At 46.8% G+C, this 21,554-nt stretch overlaps 1 protein-coding gene across 8 annotated transcripts in view; it reads right to left on the bottom strand.

Moving 5' to 3' along the window:
* Positions 1 to 6,724: 6,724 nt before the first annotated feature.
* Positions 6,725 to 21,554, bottom strand: part of LOC117980998 (putative nuclear pore complex-interacting protein family member B2) — a 33,622-nt gene continuing 18,792 nt past the window's right edge. For 3 of the 8 annotated variants that reach the window (XM_063605755.1, XM_034964234.3, XM_034964236.3), the window contains 6 exons: positions 18,368 to 18,496; positions 14,648 to 14,747; positions 14,340 to 14,484; positions 10,195 to 10,255; positions 10,050 to 10,085; positions 6,730 to 8,713 (listed from right to left, as the gene is read on the bottom strand). In XM_063605755.1, the coding sequence (XP_063461825.1) occupies positions 7,325 to 8,713; positions 10,050 to 10,085; positions 10,195 to 10,255; positions 14,340 to 14,484; positions 14,648 to 14,747; positions 18,368 to 18,496 (1,860 nt within the window). In that variant the 3' untranslated portion in view covers positions 6,730 to 7,324. Of the gene's footprint in view, positions 8,714 to 10,049; positions 10,086 to 10,194; positions 10,256 to 14,339; positions 14,485 to 14,647; positions 14,748 to 18,367; positions 18,497 to 21,554 lie in introns of all 8 variants that reach the window. The other 5 variants (XM_055114993.2, XM_034964233.3, XM_055114991.2 and 2 more) reach the window with 3 other exon arrangements.

The raw sequence follows: 21,554 nt of genomic DNA, 5'->3' as shown, positions 1-21,554 counted from the left end.
ATGATGAAGCATCAACGTAATGAAGTAATTTATCTTAGAGCATCTCTTCTTGTTTGAAGACCATGGGAGGCCTTTAGCATTTGCTTGAGTAATAGATTGTCTTTAGTTCCTGATTTTTTTTTCTATTGCTTCTAAGAAGAGACAAGTATACAGTAATGCATTGGAAATCATCGAAGCCTTCTAAGTCTTCATTTTTCCTTCTTTCAGTTCCCATTAAGTAAATCCATTGAGCTGCTCCACAAAGAACACCATGGATATTAGAGGATATTTGCCTCTAGAGATTGCTACCAATCCCTTGCCTCTCTGGGTTCCTAGGAGAACTGACTTGTGCAGAAGGTGCCCGGTAAATGTCAGTTTCATCCCTTTGGCTTTGCCAGATTTAGCAAAATAATTTTTTTCTTTACGTTTTTTAAATTTTTAAATTTTTTTTTTTTTTTTTTCTGAGACGGAGTTTCGCTCTTGTTGCCCAGGCTGGAGTGATCCTCCTGCCTTGGACTCCAGAGTAGCTGGGACTACAGGTGTGCACCACCATGCCCAGGTAATTAAAACAATTTTTTTTTTTTTTGGTAGAGATGGAGGTTGTATCAGTCCGTTCTTGCATTGCTATAAAGAACTCCCTGAGACTGGGTAATTTATAAAGAAAAGAGGTTTAATTGACTCACAGTTCCACAGGCTGTGCAGGAGGCATGGCTGGGAGGCCTCAGGAAACTTTGAATCATGGCGGAAGGCAAAGGGGAAGCACGCACATCTTACATAGCTGGAGCAGGAGGAAGGGAGAGAAGGGGGAAGCGCTACATGCTTTTAAACCAACCAGATCTCATAAGAACTCACTCACTATCAGGAGAACAGCAAGGAGGCACTCTCCCCCCATGATCCAATCACCTCCCACCAGGTCCCTCCCCTAACACTGGGGATTATAATTCGGCATGAGATTTGGGCAGGGACCCAAATCCAAACCATAGCAGGGGGTCTCACTATTTTGCCCAGACTGGTCTTGAACTCTTGGCCTGACAAGCGATCCTCCCGCCTCAGCTTACTAAAGTGGTGTGATTACAGATATGAGCCACCACATCAAGCTAACATAGGGATCGGCACTCTAGCCTGGGCGACAGAGGAGACTACATCTCAAAACAATTAATTAATTAATTAAAATAAGTAACCCCATACTTTCTGCCTCTGTGGCTTTGCCTGTTCTGGGTATTTCGTGTGGATGGACCCATGCATCTGGTGGTCTGGGCTCACTTCAAACGCTCAGCCCCCATGTCGGCCCACGGCCTCCGGATTGGATGGTGCGAGCTGGGTGTGCGCGGGGTGCTCAATCCCTCCGGAGCATCTGGAGTGGCCACGTGCAGGTGCGGGCGGCGGCGGCGGCGGCGGCGCAGGGGGCAGCTGGAGGCCCGGGAAGCCCGGACGTGGTGTAGGGAGCTGCCGACCATGCCGGCTTCTGATCGCGGGCTCCCAAATTCAAGACAGCCCTGGTGACATAGCAAGAGCCTGTCTCTATAAAAAATTAAAAGTCAGCCAGGCATGGTGGTGCATGCCTGTGGTCCCAGCTACTCGTGAGGCTGAGGTGGGAGGATCACTTCAGCCTCGGGGTTTGAGGCTGCAGTGAGCTATGACTGTACCACTGTGTTCCAGCCTAGGTGACAGAGTAAGACTTTGTCTAAAAAAAGAGAGAGAAAGGGAGATGGGAAGATTTATGCTGCTGACTTTGAAGATGTTGGATGGGGAGCCAAGGAGTGCAGGGAGCATCTAGAAGCTTGGAAGAGGCAAGAAAATGAACTCTCCTTTAGGACCTCTAGGAGGAATGCAGTCCTGCTGACCCATTTTAGACTCTGACCCCCCAAATTCTAAGACAAGAAATTTGTGTTCTTTTAAGCCATTAAATTCGTGGTAATTTGTTACCTCAGCCATGGAAAAATGATACAAGGGGGATATAAGTAAAAAGCAAAGAAGGAGATGTTTTGGTGAGCTGGAAGCCTGCCCAGCTGGGAGAAATCTAACAGAAGTTTACTCCGGACCAGTAACAAGGATAAGGAGCCGGAGAAGGCTATAAATCAATAAACGGGCAGATGAAAAGGGTCAGAGAACATAGAAATGGGCAGATTTCCAAGAACTGAAGAGAATGGATATATTAGTTTGCTGGGGCTGCCATAACAAAATAGCGCACACGGCGTGGCTTAGACAATAGAAATTTATTTGCTCACACTTCTGGAGGCAAGAAGTCCAAGACCAGGGTGCCTGCTGGGTTGGTTTCGCATGGCTGCCTTCTTCCTGTGTCTTCACATGGTCTTTCCTTGGTGTGAAAACATCCCTGGTGCCTCGTTTTATTTATTTATTTTTTAAATAAAAAAAAAAGAGAGAGAGTGACAGGGTCTCACTATGTTGCCCAGGCTGGTTTTGAACTCCTGAGCTCAGGCAATCCTCCTGCCTTGGCCTCCTAAAGGGCTGGGATTACAGGCATGAGCCACCATGCCCGGCCCCTGGTGCCTGTTTGTGTGTCCAAATTTTATTTTATTTTATTTTATTTTATTTTTAAAGACGGAATCTTGCTCTGTCACCCAGGCTGTAGTGCAGTGGCTTGATCTCCTCTCACTGCAACCTCCCTCTCCCAGGTTCAAGCGATTCTCCTGCCTCAGCCTCCCAAGTAGTTGGGATTACAGACATGTGCCACCACACCCAGCTAATTTTTAGTAGAGATGGAGTTTCACCATGTTGGCCAGGCTGGTCTCAAGTGATCTTCGTACCTCAAGTGATCCTCCTACTTTAGCCTCCTAAAGTGCTGGGATTACAGGTGTGAGCCACCAAGCATGCCCCCAAATTTCCTCTTCTTATAAGGACGCCAGACAGATTGGATTAGAGCCCATCCTAAAGGTCTCACTTTAACTTAATTGCCATTTTAAAGGCCTTATCTTCAAACACAGTCGCCTTCTGAGGTACTGGAAATTAGGGCTCCAACATATGAATTTTGGAGGGCATCATTTAGCCCATAACAACTGGGTTGATAAATTGAGGGACAGCCTACAGAATAGCCGGTTAGTGATCTCACTTGGAGACTAAGGCCATTTGACAGTTCAACACAATGTGAAGAAATCCGGGATTGGAGGCCAGACTGGGAACAAAGAACCTTAGGGTGACGATCGGTGATCATTTGAATAAGATCTGTAGATTAGGTACGTGTATGATTTCCGTGCTTATTTCCTTGTTTTGATCATTGTACTATGGTCACGTAAGATATCAATATTTCAGGAAGCTTGGGTGAAGAGTATGTGGTAACTCTTTGTACTATTTTTGCAACTTCTTTCAAAGTCTGTAGTTATTTCAAAGTTAAAAGCTAAAAATCAAGGCCAGGCACGGTGGCTTATGGCTATAATCCCAGCACTTTGGGAGGCCAAGGCCGGCGGATCACCTGAGGACAAGAGTTGGAGACGAGCCTGGCCCACATGGCGAAACCCCGTCTCTACTAAAAATACCAAAATGATCCAGGCATGGTGGCGCATGCCTTTATTCCCAGCTACTGGAGAGGCTGAGCGAGGAGAATCGCTTGAACTTGGGAGGGAGAAGTTGCAGTGAGCCAAGATCACACCACTGTACTCCAGAGCCTGGGCAACAGGAGTCTATCTCAAAAAAAAAAAAAAAAAAAAAAAAAAAGAAGAAAAAAGAGAAGTTAAAATCAGGGCCAGGTGCGGTGGATCATGCCTGTAATCCCAGCACTTTGGGAGGCCAAGGTGTGTGGATCACAAGGTCAGGAGATCGAGACCATCTTGGCTAACATGATGAAACCCTGTCTCTACTAAAAATACAAAAAAAAAGAAAGAAAGAAAGAAAGAAAAATTAGCCGGACATGGTGGCGGGTGCCTGTAGTCCCAGCTACTCGGGAGGCTGAGGCAGGAAGTTACGTTGAGCCCAGGCATTTGAGGTTGCAGTGAGCTATGATTGTGCCACTGCACTCCAGCCTGGGAAACAGGGTAAGACCCTATCTCAAAAAAAAAAAAAAAAGAAAAAGAAAAAGGTGAAGAGAAAAAGAAGCAAGGAGAAAATGAGTTCTATGAGGTGCGAGACTCTATATTGTCTGTTGCTTGGGTTCCCACTGACACCCCACTTTTGGGACAGTGCCTGGAAGCTGGGAGCTCAGCATATGTTTTGGGAGGTGATGATCATTGGGGCGCAAACCGAAGAGGAGAAGGCACACTGGGCCTCATCTCACATTCATAAAAGCCATCACATTGTAACTTTTCACATTCTCTCTAGAGGAAGTCACACAATCAGTACAGTGTATCGCGTGTGTTGCAAATGTGAATTCTTGGCCTGTAAACAGTTCAAACACATTGCCATTTTGGTAACTGAGTTTTGCTATCCCTTCAGTGTAGCAAATCTTCAGTAAAGATTTGTTTAATAGAGATGGGGTTTCACCGTGGTCTCTACTAAACCCTGTCTCTACTAAAAATACAAAAATTACCCAGGCGTGGTGGCACATGCCTGTAGTCCCAGGTACTCAAGAGGCTGAGGGAGGGGAATCACTTGAACCTGGGAGGTGGAGGTTGCAGTGACCCAAAATCACGCACTCTAGCCTGGGGTCTCGCTTTTGCCCAGGTTAGAGTGCAGTGGCACAATCACAGTGGCTCACTGCAGCCTCAAACTCCTGGGCTGAAGGGAATCCTCCCACCTCAGCCTCCCAAGTAGCTAGGACTATAGGCATGTGCCATCATGGCGAGTTAATTTTTTGTGTGTTTTTATTGTCTCAAGACAGAGTCTTGCTCTGTTGCTCAGGCTGGACTGCAATGGCATGATCTTGGCTCACCGCAACCTCCACCTCCTGGGTTCAAGCGATTCTCCTGCCTCAGCCTCCCGAGTAGCTGGGATTAGAGGTGCGTGCCACCATGCCTGGCTAATTTTGTATTTTTAGTAGAGACAGGGTTTCGCCATGTTGGTCAGGCTGCTCTCGAACTCCTGACCTCGTGATCCACCTGCCTCGGCCTCTCAAAGTGTTGGGATTACAGGCATGAGCCACTGAGCTTGGCCTGGTGAGCTAATTTTTAAATTTGTTACAGAGACAAGAGTCTCTCTTATGTTGCCCAGGCTGGTCTCGACCCCCTGGCCTCAAGTGATCCTCCCACCTCAGCCTCCCAAAGTGCTGGGATTACAGATGGGTGTCACCGCACCTGGCCTCTGAGGAGGATTTCATTATAAACCTGCCCTGAAGGGAGAGAATCCAATTTTACGAGAGGGTGTAGCCTGGTGAGGCCTGGATGACCTCCGGAGGCAGGGGCTTGTGCCTGGGCTGAGGCCTAAGGGTCAATGGGCAGACATGAAGTTGCCCCAGGCAGAGGGTACAGTGTGGGCAAAGTCAGGAAGTGGCAGGGCTTGGATCACTCCAGGAAGAGAGAGGAGTCATGTGTCACAGGAGCTCGAGACCCAGAGAGGGAGGCAGGCAGGCAGGCAGGGACCAAGCTTGGGCACAGCCAGGAAGGCAGGACAGGGCATGGTGGGGCCAATGGAATCATTACCCAAGTCGGGGATTTTCAGGGAAACAGCTTAGATAAGGCCAGGCGTACAATAGCTCCCACTTGTAATCCCAGCATTTGGGGAGGCTGAGGTAGGAGGACTGCTTGAGCCTGGGAGTTCGAGACCAGCCTAGGCAACATAGTGAGACCCCATATCCACAAAAAATTTAAAAAAGGAGTTTGTGTTCCTGTAGTAGCAGACTTGGGAGGTTGAGGTGGCAGTATCACTTGAGCCCGGGAGTTCAAGGCTAAAGTGAGCTGATTGAGCCTGCACTCCAGCCTGAGCAACAGAGAGATACGCTGTCTCAAAGGAAATACAAATTAAAAAACCAGCCGGGCATGCTGGCGTGTGCTTGTAGTCTCAGCTACTTGGGACACTGAAGTGGGAGGATCGCTTGAGCCCAGGAGTTCAAGGCTGCCGTGAGCTATGATTGTGCCTCTGCAGTCCAGCCTGGGCGACAGAGAAAGACCCTGTCTCTTAAAAAAAAAAAAAAAAACTTAGATAAGAGGATGCTGTGCCTCCCTGGGGGTCTTCAGTCACCCATGGTCCTGGCAAGAGGAGGGCCAGGAGAGAGCTTCACCCACCTGCTGTCCTGCCCATGTGACATCCGCAGGTGCTGCCATGGCCACGACTGTTGTTACACTCGAGCTGAGGAGGCCGGCTGCAGCCCCAAGACAGAGCGCTACTCCTGGCAGTGCGTCAATCAGAGCGTCCTGTGCGGTGAGTCCCCAGCAGCACCATGCCACCCACCCTGAGTATCCCCTGGGCACCCTGGCATAGCCAGATGACTTCCGTGCCCCTGTTGCAATAACCACTGCTTCCAAGTCTCTATAGACCACCCCTTGGGTATATCTAATGTAAGTGATATTTATTTCATTTATTTTTTGAGTCAGAGTCTCGCTCTGTCACCCAGGCTAGAGTGTGCTGATGTGATCTTGGCTCACTACAACCTCTGCCTCCTGGGTTCAAGCGATTCTCATGCCTCAGCCTCCCAAGTGGCTAGGACTACAGGCATGCACCATCACGCCCAGCTAATTTTTGTATTTTTTTCAGTAGAGGTGGGGTTTCACCAAGTTGGCCGGGCTGGTCTCAAACTCCCCACCTCAAGTGCTCTGCCCGCCTTGGCCTCCCAAAGTGCTGGGATTACAGGCATGAGCCGTGGTGTCTGGCCCTAATGTGAGTGATCTTTAACACTGAGCACTTGAAAAAGAAAACCCCGAAGAAACCTAATTATTTGATGTCTGGACGACAAGGAAGAAGATAGAAATGGCATCAGATAATAAACAGTGTAAATGTTTATCAGAAAGGGGCTGGTGGTCGGGACGAGTAGGAGGATCGCTTGAGTCCAGGAGTGCATCTCTACAAAAAAGTTAAAGGATTTTTTAACATTGGCCAGGCGTGGTGGCACACATCTGTGATCCCAGCTACTTGGGAGGCTGAGGCAGGAGGATTGCTTGAAGCCCAGGAGGTTGAGGCTGCAGTGAGCTGTGATCAAGCCACTGCACTCCAGCCTGGGTGACACAGCAAAATCCAGTCTCAAAAAATAATAATAATAATATTTTACATAACCAACCACTTCTAAAGATTAAAAAAAACCCCATGATTAAAAACCTCAGGTCCCACAGGCAATCATACCAGATATCGAAACAAAGCAATAACATAAGGACTGCAGTATTTATTTTATTTTTATATTATTTATTTATTCTTTGTTAGTTTGTTTTTGGAGTGTGGGTTTTGTTTCGTTTTTTTGATTTTTTTATTTTGTTCTACTCAATTTTATTCTTATTGCTCAGGCTTGAGTGCAATGGCCTGTTCTCAGCTAACTCAACCTCTGCCTCTTGGGTTTGCGTGATGACGGTTCCACGTCATCGGCCCTCCGCCTCTTGGGTTTGGATGATGATGGGTCCACGTCATCGGCCCTCCGCCTCTTGGGTTTGCGTGATGATGGGTCCACGTCATCGGCCCTCCGCCTCTTGGGTTTGGATGATGATGGGTCCATGTCATCGGCCCTCTGCCTCTTGGGTTCGGGCGATGATGGGTCCACGTCATCGGCCCTCGGCCTCTTGGGTTTGGGTGGTTTTTCTGCCTCAGCCTCCTGAGTAGCTAAGGGAGGTGTCTTGAGATTATCATCCGCTGAGGGTGGAGCTGAGGGTGGAGGTGAGGGTGGAGCTGAGGGTGGAGGTGAGGGTGGAGCTGAGGGTGGAGGTGAGGGTGGAGCTGAGGGTGGAGGTGAGGGTGGAGCTGAGGGTGGAGGTGAGGGTGGAGCTGAGGGTGGAGGTGAGGGTGGAGCTGAGGGTGGAGCTGAGGGTGGAGGTGAGGGTGGAAGTGAGGGTGGAGCTGAGGGTGGAGGTGAGGGTGGAGCTGAGGGTGGAGGTGAGGGTGGAGGTGAGGGTGGAGCTGAGGGTGGAGGTGAGGGTGGAGGTGAGGGTGGAAGGGGAGTGATGAGACACTCGGGAGGTGTCTTGAGATTATCATCCGCTGAGGGTGGAGGGGGATGGAGCACACACTCGGCAGGCGTGTTGAGATTATCATCCGCTGAGGGTGGAGCTGAGGGTGGAGCTGAGGGTGGAAGGGGAGTGATGAGGCACTCGGGAGGTGTCTTGAGATTATCATCCGCTGAGGGTGGAGGGGGATGGAGCACACACTCGGCAGGCGTGTTGAGATTGTCATCCGCTGAGGGTGGAGCTGAGGGTGGAGCTGAGGGTGGAAGGGGAGTGATGAGGCACTCGGGAGGTGTCTTGAGATTATCATCCGCTGAGGGTGGAGGGGGATGGAGCACACACTCGGCAGGCGTGTTGAGATTGTCATCCGCTGAGGGTGGAGCTGAGGGTGGAGCTGAGGGTGGAAGGGGAGTGATGAGGCACTCGGGAGGTGTCTTGAGATTATCATCCGCTGAGGGTGGAGGGGGATGGAGCACACACTTGGCAGGCGTGTTGAAATTATCATCTGCTGAGGGTGGAGCTGAGGGTGGAAGAGGAGTGAGGAGACACTCGGGAGGCGTTTTGAGATTATCATCCGCTGAGGGTGGAAGGGGATGGAGCAGACACTCGGGAGGTGTCTTGAGGCTCAGGGAGTTATCCATTATAGAACGTTGTTGAGTTGGAGGAGGTGGCTGGTGGCCCATCCTGTTTTTTAAAGTTTCAGCTGTGAGGTAGGGCCAGTGGGGCAATCCTGAAGAATGACGATGCTCCGCTGCCGCCATTCTGACCTGTAGGGACAAAGGAGGGAATGCTTTCACACATATCCATTTGATGGACAAAATTACCGCCACCAACACAGTCTGCACCTTCTGTTGCTGGTGATAGATTTTTGCACCTTTCCATCCTCCAGGTTTCAAAATAGCAGTATCAGTGTCATAATATCACCCTTCCACTGAGTACTGCCGACAGCTGGGGGGTAAAGAAAAGTCATTGGGACACACTGTTGTCTCCACATGCCACTGTGTCTGTCTGCAAATGTAGGCAGGCTGGGGTCCTGCCCCAGGGAAGACAGAAGCATGTTTGAGACACAGGAGTGTCTATGTCTATCCTCATTCCTCCCTCACAGCCATCACCAGAGCATGTTTCTTGCACCAGGTCAACAGACAGTAAGAGACAGTAAGAGAGGCATGAAAAGCCCGTTGTCCACACATGTTGCAGCTTCTTTTTGGAGAATGTTTTCCAGGCCTTTTATGTTCTGTCTCTGATTCTCAGAACTCTGCAAGGTCAGTGTGACCACCCTGCTCCAAATCTAAGAAAACAGAGGTTTCCAGAGGAAGGAGAAATTGTGCCCAGGGTCACACAGCTTGCAAGAGGCAGAGTGGAAGTTGATTCCAGCTCTGCCTGCAGGACCCTCTCATTTCCCCTCTGTTTCCCTTCTTGACAAAGGACCTTCTTCACTCTGGAGGTGCCACCCATGAGAACAAAGAGCTCTGGAGAGATGTGGATTCCTGAAGAGCTGCAGGGGAACTGGGAGAGGGTTTTCTGACAGAACAATCTTATCTCAAGAAGTCAGTTAGGCATGGCTATAATATTTCTTTTCACTCCCAGGTAATACCAAATTGTAAGTGCACTAAAACATGAAGAATACTTTTGTCCATGGAAAAATGAGGTGGGAATTCTAAACAAAGCAAGTTTTAAAACTGTGTTTCACTTCAAGTGTACAAGTCCCATCACGTGTAATAGGACTCGGCAGCTTTTGAAGGTACAGAGGCCACACAAGAACCAGCTTAGCTGAGCATGATTTAAGGCCTTCATTTGGAATTGTCCCTGTGGGTAATAAGTTACATTCACTCTTCACTAATTTACAGTCAGGGCCCATTTGCTATTACAAATACGGGACCTCTGACACTTAGAATATTAGATCAGGGGCCCCACTGGGTGGGGATGAAAGTGTTTTTGCACAACATGGTTACCAACAGGGATGGGACTGTGATGCTTGTAGGCAGCCTTTCTCTCTGCCATCTCCCTCTGCAGGGCTTGAGCACAGAGCTGTAGGGAGAAAAATGTATCCAGGTCCTGACCTGGCAGACTATGTCCAAAAGCAAGGAAAACAAGCAAACTTACCCAGTTGCAAAGAGGCTTTCTTGCAGAAGGGGGGATCTGAAAAAGCCAACACATGAGAAATTGAATGTTGAGAGAGTCTAAGGGCCGTGGCATCATCTGCATCAGCACTGAACTATCCTGCAACTGCGGGGAGGAAGCTCCTTACTTTGCATTTGTGGTAGTCCTCTGCCCGCCGCCGCAACTCTTGTGCAGGTTGAAACATTTTCCTGTGGATTACAATCACTTTCATCAGATAAAGCACCACTTTCAGGATGATTTTAAATAATCTGCCATATTTCTGTTATCCTCACAACTGTACCCTTACACAATCTATCTATACCTAGAAAACGTATTTCAGATGGCTATAAGAGTACAGTCTGAGCCGGTCACGGTGGCTGACGCCTGTAATCCCAGCACTCTGGGAGGGCGAGGCGGATGGATCACGAGGTCAGGAGATTGAGACCATTGTGGCTAATATGGTGAAACCCCTTCTCTACTAAAAATACAAAAAATTAGCCAGGTGTGGTTGCAGGCACCTGTAATCCCAGCTACTAGGGAGGCTGAGGCAGGGGAATCACTTGAACCTGGGAGGTGGAGGTTGCAGTGAGCCAAGATCACGTCATTGCACTCCAGCCTGGGTGACACAGCGAGACTCCATCTCAGAAAAACAAAAACAAAAACAAAAAAAACTGTACAGTCTGATCCAAACTGTTGCTATATTGATTCCTCCTCTTGCTTACTGCCTGCTGACTTCTGAGATGATAGTTTCCTTCCCCATTCTCAGTGTATCCCTAATTCATCCTTCATTGAGCGTCTTTTATCATAAAGCTGTATTCTCTTTGTATTAATATCCTTACCGTGTTTCACAGGGCAGAAACAGCTGGGCTTATAAACAGGCATAGTCCTTTTGAAGGATGTGGTTGATCCTACAACAACACACTTTCCTAAGGATGACAACAACTCACCCCACCCCTAGAATGGCTGGTATGAACTGAGTTTCCACACAGTCTAGCTGGCAATGGGATCAGGAGACGTTTTGCTACTTCACATCTTTTGGTCACTGGTAAATATTAAGGTACTTTGTTTTCTGTTTTGTGAACTCTTTCTCTCTCTCACGATATGTCTTCTGACCATTTGTTTCTATTTCTGCATTTACTGGGTCTAAACATTGTACAAAGGTTAAAAACAACACTCCAATGGGTGGTTCCCAGGAGGGTGGGGTTCAGTTTCTGAACTCACTTGTAGGTGTGTATTTCTTTCATATCCAATTTCCCATTTTCCTCTGCCTCTGATACCTACCTCTCCTTTTCTGCATGCTCACATTCTTTCATGCTTAGTTTCCTCAGATTAGAAGGGAGAGAAATGCACACACATGATCCACCAGCCCGTGTGGGATTCCCTCTGCCCTTCTGGCATCTGAAGGCTGTGATTCAAAGATCCCCCCTGCAACCTTCCCACAAATGAACCAACTGATTCTCACAACCGAAGGGAGAATTGACACCTCCCATTGAGGGACAAAAAAAAGTCACACTCTGGCCTGCTGGCAAGTCACCTGTCATTTCCAGCTCATCTTCATAGTTCCATAGTTAGTCCTATTCTTTAGTAAATATAAAGACTATTAAAAGCTTCTATGAGGTGCACTATGTGTGTTTCTGGGGTCAGTCTTGTGCTTGACACAGCGAAAGCTCATTTTAGTTCAGTGTGAAAAACCAGACCTCACCAATTCATCACAACTAACTCCATCGGAAGCAGAGGATTGCTCCTCATCTGACTCCTCCTATGTGAGACCTGATTCTCAGTCAGAGGCTGATGCCAGAACTGAGACCATCAGCCATAGAGAGATCCTTCCAGAATATGGTGTCATTAACCCCGCAGTTCACTACTGCACTTTGCCATGATTCAGGACTGGAACTCTTGTCATCGACTTTAAAGATCCTGGTTGAGAGAAAAGGCAATCTGAATGCTGGGTGCATCTATTGAATTACAAATGATTGGAATGGCTCCTAAGTCAGGGTGTTATGTCCTGAAAATAGGTGACAATGGCAAACCATCCACCCTGGTGTTGACTGAGTTTAACAAGGTTCAGTTCACAGAGATTGAGGGCAGAAAAAGGAAACGGCCTAAAAAGGGTAAGTTTGCTGTGTTGCCCTCACACCACTTGATTCATGGTCCTGATCCTAAGGATCTCACCTGATACTTGGTTTTATAGGAAGGATGTGTAAAATTCCCAGAATGCTAGGAAACAGGGACGAAAACACTTCAAAGAGAAAGTTAATCAACTTGTTTCTGACCACAGGGCATCCTTCTGCACATGCTGTCTGGAGTGGTCTCCAACAAGGAGTGTGTGGTGAGGTGCTGAGAATGCAATGGGAGCAGGGTCCTGTCCCCACGCTAAAGAAGCTCACAGTTTAATGCAAATGAGAAGCCAGTGAGGACATCACTACTCCTGCTGTGCACTTGGGAACTAGAAACACAAAACCTGACTCTGGAGGGAAGCTAAGGAAGCATTCTACTCTTGAGTTGACATAAGTGCATCTGAAGCTTCTGATCTCCGATGAGAACAATGGGGGACACCAAACAGAATATAAAACCCATGATTGAATACATCAAATTGCTAACATGGCAGTAAACAGACATGAGGTGAAGATGGAGAAGAAGGAAACCCAGGACGAAAGTCAGCCTCGCATTTGGAACCCATTTCCCTGAGTTTCATTGCTGAATTCCAGAAGGAACTACTGAGATGCAAAGAAGCACAGCAGCTTTTGCACACATGCGTGGGATTAGATGGAAAACAAGTGGATTGAGGGTCTGCCAATGAAAGCGACCCATACTGAAGTCCACTGGCTCTGGTTGAGACCCAGAAGAGTCATGCATCAGAATAGAGGTGGACAGGAAATACCCTGGCCTTTGTAGGGACTGAGCCTGCACCGACGACCTCAATTGCAGCCTGTATGGAGGACCCCTGACCATCCCCCAGAAGTAGACTCCCATCTCTTCTGCAGCAAGATAACATGCTACTAGGCCTCAATTCATTGCTAAATATTTTTTAACAAGTATCTCACATTTAACAAAGAAAGATCTGTCATATGGCAGCAAAATACAATGTAATATGACCAAAACATGAAAGACTGCGAAAATGAATCTGGAGGTGACCCAAGCATTGAATTCAACAATCCAGGCTGGGTGTGGTGGCTCACACTGGGAGGCTGAGGTAGGCAGATCACCTGAGGTCAGGAGTTCAAGACTAGCCTGGCCAACATGGTGAACCCCTGTCTCTACTAAAATTACAAAAATTGGGCTGGGCACGGTGGCTCATGCTTGTAATCCCAGCACATTGGGAGGCCGAGGTGTGCAGATCATGATGTCAGGAGTTCTAGACCAGCTTGGCCAATATGGTGAAACCCCGCCTCTACTAAAAATACAAAAATTATCCGGGCATGGTGGCATATGCCTGTAGTCCCAGCTACTCAAGAGGCTGAGGGATAAGAATCGCTTGAACCTGGGAGGTGGAGGTTGCAGCGAGCCAAGATCATGCCACTGCACTCTAGCCTGGGTGACAGAGTGAGACTCTGTCTCAAAAAAAAAAAAAAAAAAAAAAATTGGCCAAATGTGGTGGCACACACCTGTAATCCAAGCTACTCGGGAAGCTGAGGCAGAATTGCTTCAAACTGGGAGGCAGAGGTTGCAGTGAGCCAAGATTGCACCATAGCACTCCAGCCTGGGCGACAGAGCGGGACTCTATCTCAAAATTAAAAAAAAAAAAAAAAGGCTGGCTGTGGTGGCTCACGCCTCTAATCCCAGCACTTTGGGAGGCTGAGGCAGGTGGATTACCTGAGGTCAGAAGTTCGAGACCAGCCTGGACAACATGGTGAAACCCCATCTCTAGTAAAAATACCAAAATTAGCTGGGCATGGTGGTGGGCACCTGTAATCCCAGCTACTTGGGAGACTGAGGCAGGAGAATCGCTTGAACCCAAAAGGCAGTGAGCTGAGATTGTGCCATTGCACTACAGCCTGGGCAACAACAGCAAAGCTCCATCTCAGGAAAAAAAAAAAAAAAGAGAGAGAGAGAGAAAGGAAAACCAATGCCAGTACTAGCAACTCCTCTTCCCCCGAAAAAATGACAAACAAGAATGTAGGAAGGGAAAGGAATTATACAGCTTAAACTAATGAAGCAGAAAGGACAAACTCAATTTTGAACCCACTGAATTTGCCACAAATATTGTAGAAAATATTCTCAAGGACTTTACAGTTGTCTACTTTGATTGGCACATGGTTCATACAACAGTATTTGTGTCAAGGCACATCTTACTGTTTTTTGGCGGTCTTCCTCTTTCCATTGATTTTGTCATGATGGTTGATTTTCGTTGTCACCTTCATCTTATGGATTTTAGCTCTAACTTTTGTTTTCACATGTCTCTGTAGAGTAATGACGTCTTTCCGGCCAATTTTATTTCCTGGAAAGGAAGAAACTCTTTTCTTTGTGTGCATACAAATGGACCTCAGCCCTTGGTGAGAGTGAGGAGAGGAGAAGGTGAGAAACCTGAGGGCAAGAAGCTGTTCTTTCCCTTTCCAGGACAAACTCATTTCCACACTATGGGGACTCCAACAGAGCCATACCTTCCTGTCTACGGCGGTTGGACCTCCTGGCTCTCTGCTGTACATCTGTGGATCCATCATGTCCATTTTCAGACTGGAAGATAGTCTTCAGGAAAGACAACTAGGAAATAATAATATAAGAATGACGGCTGGGCACGGTGGCTCATGCGTATAATCCCAGTACTTTGGGAGGCCAAGGCAGGTGGATCACGGGGTCAGGAGTTCAAGACCAGCCTGGCCAAGATGGTGAAACCCCGTCTCTACTAAAAATACAAAAATTAGCCGGGCATGGCAGCGGGCGCCTGTAATCCGAGCTACTCGGGAGGCTGAGGCAGAGAACCGTTTGAAGCTGGGAGGCGGAGGTTGCAGTGAGCCGAGATCACACCACTGCACTCCAGCCTGAGGGACAGAATGAGACTCTGTCACACACACACACACACACACACACACACAAGAATGACATGAGGCTGGCACGGTGGCTCACTCCTGTAATCCCAGCACTTTGGGAGGCCGAGGCAGGCGGATCACCTGAGGTCGGGAGTTTGAGACCAGCCTCACCAACATGGAGAAACGCTGTCTCTGCTAAAAATACAAAATTAGCCAGGCATGGTGGTGCATGCCTGTAATCCCAGCTAGTCGGGAGGCTGAGACAGGAGAATCACTTGAACCCAGCAGGAAAAGGTTGTGGTGAGCTGAGATTGTGCCATTGCACTCCAACCTGGGCAACAAAATTGAAACTCTGTCTCAAAAAAAAAAAAAAAAAAAAAAATAGGCCAGGTGCGGTAGCTCACGCCTGTAATCCCAGCACTTTGGGAGGCTGAGGCGGGTGAATCACAAGGTCAAGAGATGGAGACCATCCTGGGCAACATGGTGAAACCCCGTCTCTACTAAAAATACAAAAATTAGCTGAGCATGGTGGCGCACGCCTGTAGTCCCAGCTACTTGGGAGGCTGAGGCAAGAGAACTGCTTGAACTCAGGAGGCAGAGGTTGCAGTGAGCCAAGATCCCACCACTGCACTCCAGCCTGGTGACAGGGTGAGACTCCGTCTCAAAAAAAATAAAATAAAATAAAAATGACATGAATATACTTCACACAACGGAACTGTACACTTCAACACGGTTAGATGGTAATTATCATCTTATAAGTATTTTACCACAGGTTAACATGTTTCACAACTTGAAAAGGAAGTAATTACCTTCAGCTCTCTGAGTTCTAGAATTTGTAACATTTCACCCCCTGCTCCTTCCTGATCTGCACTGGAGCATCTTCCTTCTGTCCCTGCTCTACTCAGAGTTCACTTTGCCTTCCCTCACATCAGCTTCATTGAGGCTGGTTTGAACTTAACGCAAAACATTCTCACTAATGACTGAATTCCCACCAAGATTTCCATATTATCACAGTATGCTTTTAATCTTCAAAGATATTAAATATTTGTTCTCATCATAGCTAAAATGCAATGCAAATCCCATCTCAGATGTGGGTCAGATACCTATGAATCTCCTGAGGTAGTCATTGAAATGACTTTTTTCTTGAGACGGAGTGTCACTCTCAACCATGCTGAAGTGCAGTGGCGCTACCTCGGCTCACGGCCACCTCCACCTCCCAGATTCAAGCAATTCTTGTGCCTCGGCCTCCCAAGTAGCTGGGATTACAGGTGCCTGCTACCATGCCTGGCTAATTTTTGTATTTTTAGTAGAGATGGGGTTTCATCATGTTGGCCCATCTGGTCTTGAACTCCTGACCTCAAGTGATCCATCTGCCTCAGCCTCCCAAAGTGCTGGGATTACAGGCATGAGCCACCACACCTGGCCTGAAATAATATCTTTCAAATTCTTTGTAGAATTTGTTTTTTCCTGATTTCTGCACATAGGATAAAAAAAAATCATGTACTAGGATTTCAAGAGAAGCAATGGGTAATCTAAAAAGATGAAAAGAGCAACCACGTCAATCCCACAGCCACTGCCAGATTTCATAGGAAAGGTAGCTGGCCCAGTTTGGAGCTAGGAGAAATGTCAAACACATGAAGAAATGAGAAGCAAAGAAATGCCATCACGCATGAATGCTTCATGGCACCCATGATGTCCCTGCTTAGGAGGTAATGGTATAGATGACTAGATGACAACGACAAAGATGAGAGGTGCGAAGTTGTCCAAGTCCAACAGCTCAACTGAACTTTCCTAAATGGAATTGTTAAAAAGTGGTAAATTTAAAAACTTCCCCTGGCTCACGTGGTGGCTCACGCTTGTAATCCCAGCACTTTGGGAGGCTGAGGCGGGTGGATCATTTGAGGTCGGGTTTTGACACTAGCCTGGCCAACATGGTAAAACCCCGACTCTACTAAAAATACAAAAATTAGCTGGGCATGGTGGTGGGCACCTGTAATCCCAGCTACTTGAGAGGCTGAGGCAGGGGAATCACTAGAAGTCAGGAGGTGGAGGTTGCAGTGAGCCGAGGTCACACCATTATACTCCAGCCTGGGCAACAGAGGGAGACTCGTCTTGGGGGTGAGAAAAGAGAAAAAAAAAAAAAAAGCTTCCTCCAATTTATACCGAAAATTCTCTGTTCAGGACTAAGTGGCATAGAGAATGTTAAATGTGCCTAGATATCTTCATAACTCATATATTTTCTGTTTTCTACATATCTTGAAAGGCAGTGCCAAATGACGTGTAATTATCTAGGTGGTAAAACTGAAACATACTTCCTCTTCCCTTGAATATAAAAAAGCATTGTGGTATTAGTACTTTTATCTTGGATCATTGTTCAGGAGGAGGTTCAGCCCCCAGACAACCACATTTTTACTGTCATGAATGGCAAGACAAAATGTAGAGCTCAACTTACCCAAAGGAAAAAAGGCTCAAAAGACAAATTATGGCACAACTTAGCAGCCAAATTCTTACCAAGTACAGACTTTTGACATACTGATCTCTCTCCAGTTGCAAGTGGGAACATGCACTTTGAATGATGTCATTCAAAATTACCCTGCCCAGACACACTTTTCATTGATTCTCTTGGAGGGCAGTTCTAAGAGATTCTCTGGGGCTTTCTCTGCATCATGAGACGCAGTGCAGTTCTGCCCTTCACCTTCCGGCAGTTTGTCACCTCGTCCCTATGACCTCAGAGGAACTTTGTCTCAGGCCAATTGTTTGTTCCTTGGGCCCTTTCATTTCCCCTAAAAATCATTTGCTGCCCCTCTAAATGGCCTACATCTCCATCTATCTCCCTCTCCCCTCAGAAGAGGGTGCTCTTTAAGCATCAACCATCCAGCCCTTCTAGCAGTTTCATTTTTCAGCTGGTTCCCATGTTTATGCCTGTTCTATGTTTTTCTTTTCCTGTTAAGCTGTCTGTTGTCAGCTCATTTCTGCAGTGAATCTTCAGAGAGGAGACTGGAAGCTTTCCTTCCACCCATACGATAGAACTATAAAGCAGAAGAGTTTAGAAAGAATTTCCTATTTAAGTGACGAAACCTCATACTCCATTTGTGACAAATAGCACAAAGGTTAAAAAAAACTTATTTTTGACCAAAAGCTCTGTTGACATTCTATTAAACAAACACTGACCTATTTAATTTTCATAATGTAAATGGCAGATATTTTCATAATTCTTATGCTAATAAGTCATTTCCCTGATTTTTTGGGTAAAACCACATATTCATAATGAAGTCCAGAAACGTGAATTGTTTTATATAATTTATTCTTATTTGTGATTACAAGTATACCTCTACAGAAAGTTAGTATACTCACCCAAAGGTAAACTGTCCAGAGGGTAATGACAACTTTATAACTTCTCAGAAATTCAATAATGATACCTAACCAAGGACTTCCACCAAAGTCAGTCCCACGATGATGATGGTCAGCCAGAGTATTGATAACCTGGAATAATAATAGTTGAAATAATGAAAAGGTCAATGACACTGACAATATTTCACTCAGAAAGAATCATCCTTAGAAACTGTCAACCTCCTCCAAAAGGTAACCGCATCCCTCAGATATCACCGTGGGATTCCACCGCTACAAAAAAGAACAGAAGTTAGAAGTCACATGTTTTTCAGATGGCTGGCAGTGTTTTTAGGCATTGCAAACGTGGGGTGTTGTCTTTCTTGGTATAAAGCAGGGATATCCAATCTTTTGACTTCCCTGCCTATATTAAAAGAAGCAAAGTTGTCTTGAGCCACACATAACATACACTAACACTAACAATAGCTGATGATCTAAAAAAAACCTCTTTTTTTTTTGAGACAGGGTTCTGCTCCACTCAGTCGCCCAGGCTGGAGTGCAGTGGTGCAATCTCGGCTCACTGCAACCTCCAGCTCCTGGGCTCAAGCCATTCTCCTCCCTCAGCCTCCCGAGTAGCTGAGATTACAGGTCTCTGCCACCATGCCCGACTAATTTTTGTATTTTTAGTAGAGATGAGGTTTCACCATGTTGGCCAGTCTGGCCTTGAACTCCTGACAGGCGATCTGCCTGCCTCGGCCTCCCAAAGTGCTGGGATTACAGGTGTGAGCCACCGTGCCCGGCCATTTTTTTGTTTTTGTTTTTGTTTGTTCTTTTTGAGATGGGGTCTCACTCTGTCACCCAGGCTGGAGTGCAGTGGTGTGCTCTCGGCTCACTGCAACCTCTGCCTCTCAGGTTCAAGTGATTCTCCTGCCTCAGCCTCCTGAGTAGCTGGGAGTACAGGTGCCTGACAGTGCACTCAGCAAATTTTTGTATTTTCTGTGGAGATGGGGTTTTGCCATGTTGGCCAGGGTGGTCTCGAACTCCTGACCTCAGGTAATCTGCCCGCCTCAGCCTCCCAAAGTGCTGGGATTACAGGCATGAGCCACTGTACCTGGCCAAAATCTCCTAACGTTTTAAGAAAGTTTACAAATTTGTGTTGAACTGCATTCAAAACTGTCCTGGGCCACATGCAGCCCGTCACTCATGGGTAAGACAAGCTAAGTATAGAGTAATTATCTTATCTTTTCCTTTTTGTTTTGAGACAAAGTTTTGCTCTGTCACCCAGGCTAGATTGCAGTGGCATGATCTCAGCTCACTGCAACCTCTGCCTCCCGGGTTCAAGCGATTCTCCTGCCTCAGCTACTGAGTAACTGGGATTACAGGCGCCTGCCACCACGCTCGGCTAATTTTTGTATTTTTAGTAGAAACAGGGTTTCACCATCTTGGCCAGGCTGGTCTCCAACTCCTGACCTCATGATCCACCTGCCTGGGCCTCCCAAAGTGCTGGGAATACAGGTGTGAGCCACTGCACCTGGCCAGTAGTTATCTTTTCTTTAAAGTTATTTACTTGTTTTTTAAATTGATGTATAGCATTGGATGCATTTATTATATATCACATGGTAAAAGAATCCCTCTAAATAATACTTCTCTCTTGGATTATATGAATCTTTGTCATTTAAATCTCAGCATAAGTAAAAAAAAAAAAAAAAAAACACAATGAAGAGATTACTTCATTCACATATAAGTATCAAATTTTAGTGCTTAAAAATTAACAAGGTGGGCCGGGCATGGTGGCTCACGCCTGCAATCCCAGCACTTTGGGAAGCCAAGGTGGGTGGACCATGAGATCAGGAGATTGAGACCATCCTAGCTAACACGGTGAAACCCATCTCTACTAAAAATACAAAAAATTAGCAGGGCATGGTGGCATGCGCCTATAGTTCCAGCTACTTGGGAGGCTGAGGCAGAAGAATCACTTGAACCCGGGAGGCAGAGGTTGCAGTGAGCCGAGATCGCACCACTGCACTTCAGCCTGGGTGACAGAGCGAGACTCTGTCTCAAAAAAAAAAAAAAAAAATTACCAAGGTGGAGATCATGAAAATGGCATGAACAGTGTGAGATTTCTCTAAGATTGTTGATATTAATTCCATCAGACTCTTATGTGAGTGAAGACGAAGACTTCCCCTGAGTAAGTTCAGACAGCTTGTGATAACATTTCTACATGGATTCCTCAGGATTTAACTATATATTCTTGAAAACATCTCAATTTTAAATGTTTCTTTCAAGATGGTGAATTAAACAGAGATAGCCCTTCAACAGGTTGAACTCAGCATATGCTGAGTCTGAAATGGAAATGATGGAGTTAGAGAACCATACAACAATGGTAATGATTTCAGAAACATGGTGTTGAGCAGAACAAAGCAGACACAAAAGAGTACCTATGGCATGGCATGCATCTGTATACGCGAAATTCCAGAATAAGCAAGCTAACCTATGATAAGAAAGAGACTGGCTGGGAAGAGTGAGAGTTCACTTTCTGGGGTGACATAATAGTGTAGATCTTGGCTGGGCACGGTGGTTCACGCCTGTAATCCCAACGCTTTGGGAGGCCGAGGCGGGCGGATCACCTGAGGTCGGGAGTTCAAAACCAGCCTGCCCAACATGGAGAAACCCTATCTCTACTAAAAATACAAAATTAGCTGGGAGTGGTGGCACATGTCTGTAATCCCAGCCACTCGAGAGGCTGAGGCAGGAGAATCACTCGAACCTGGGAAGCAGAGGTTGCGGTGAGCTGATATTGCCCCATTGCACTCCAGCCTGGGCGACAAGGGAGAAACTGTCTCAAAATAAATAAATAAATAAATAAAATAATGTAGATCTTGAAAGGGGGTTGGTTTATGCTGGTGTATGTACTTTCCAAAGTTAGTAAACTTACACTTAAGGTTATATATTTTGGCCAGGCGTGGTGGCCCACGCCTGTAATCCCAGCACTGGGAGGCTGAGGCAGGCGGATCACGAGGTCAAGAGATGGAGACTATCCTGGCGAACATGGTGAAACCCCGTCTCTACTAAAAATACAAAAATTAGCCAGGCGTGGTGGTCTACTAAAAATACAAAAATTAGCCAGGCGTTGTAATCTGAGCTACTCAGGAGGCTGAGGCAGGACAATTGCTTGAACCCCAGAAGCAGAGGTTGCAGTGAGCCGAGATCTTGC

This window comes from Pan paniscus, chromosome 6 (genome assembly GCF_029289425.2).
Source record: "Pan paniscus chromosome 6, NHGRI_mPanPan1-v2.0_pri, whole genome shotgun sequence".
In the NCBI taxonomy this organism is placed as follows: domain Eukaryota; kingdom Metazoa; phylum Chordata; class Mammalia; order Primates; family Hominidae; genus Pan; species Pan paniscus.
The sequence above is the reverse complement of the archived record's forward strand: the minus strand, read 5'-3'. Positions and strand labels throughout refer to the sequence as shown.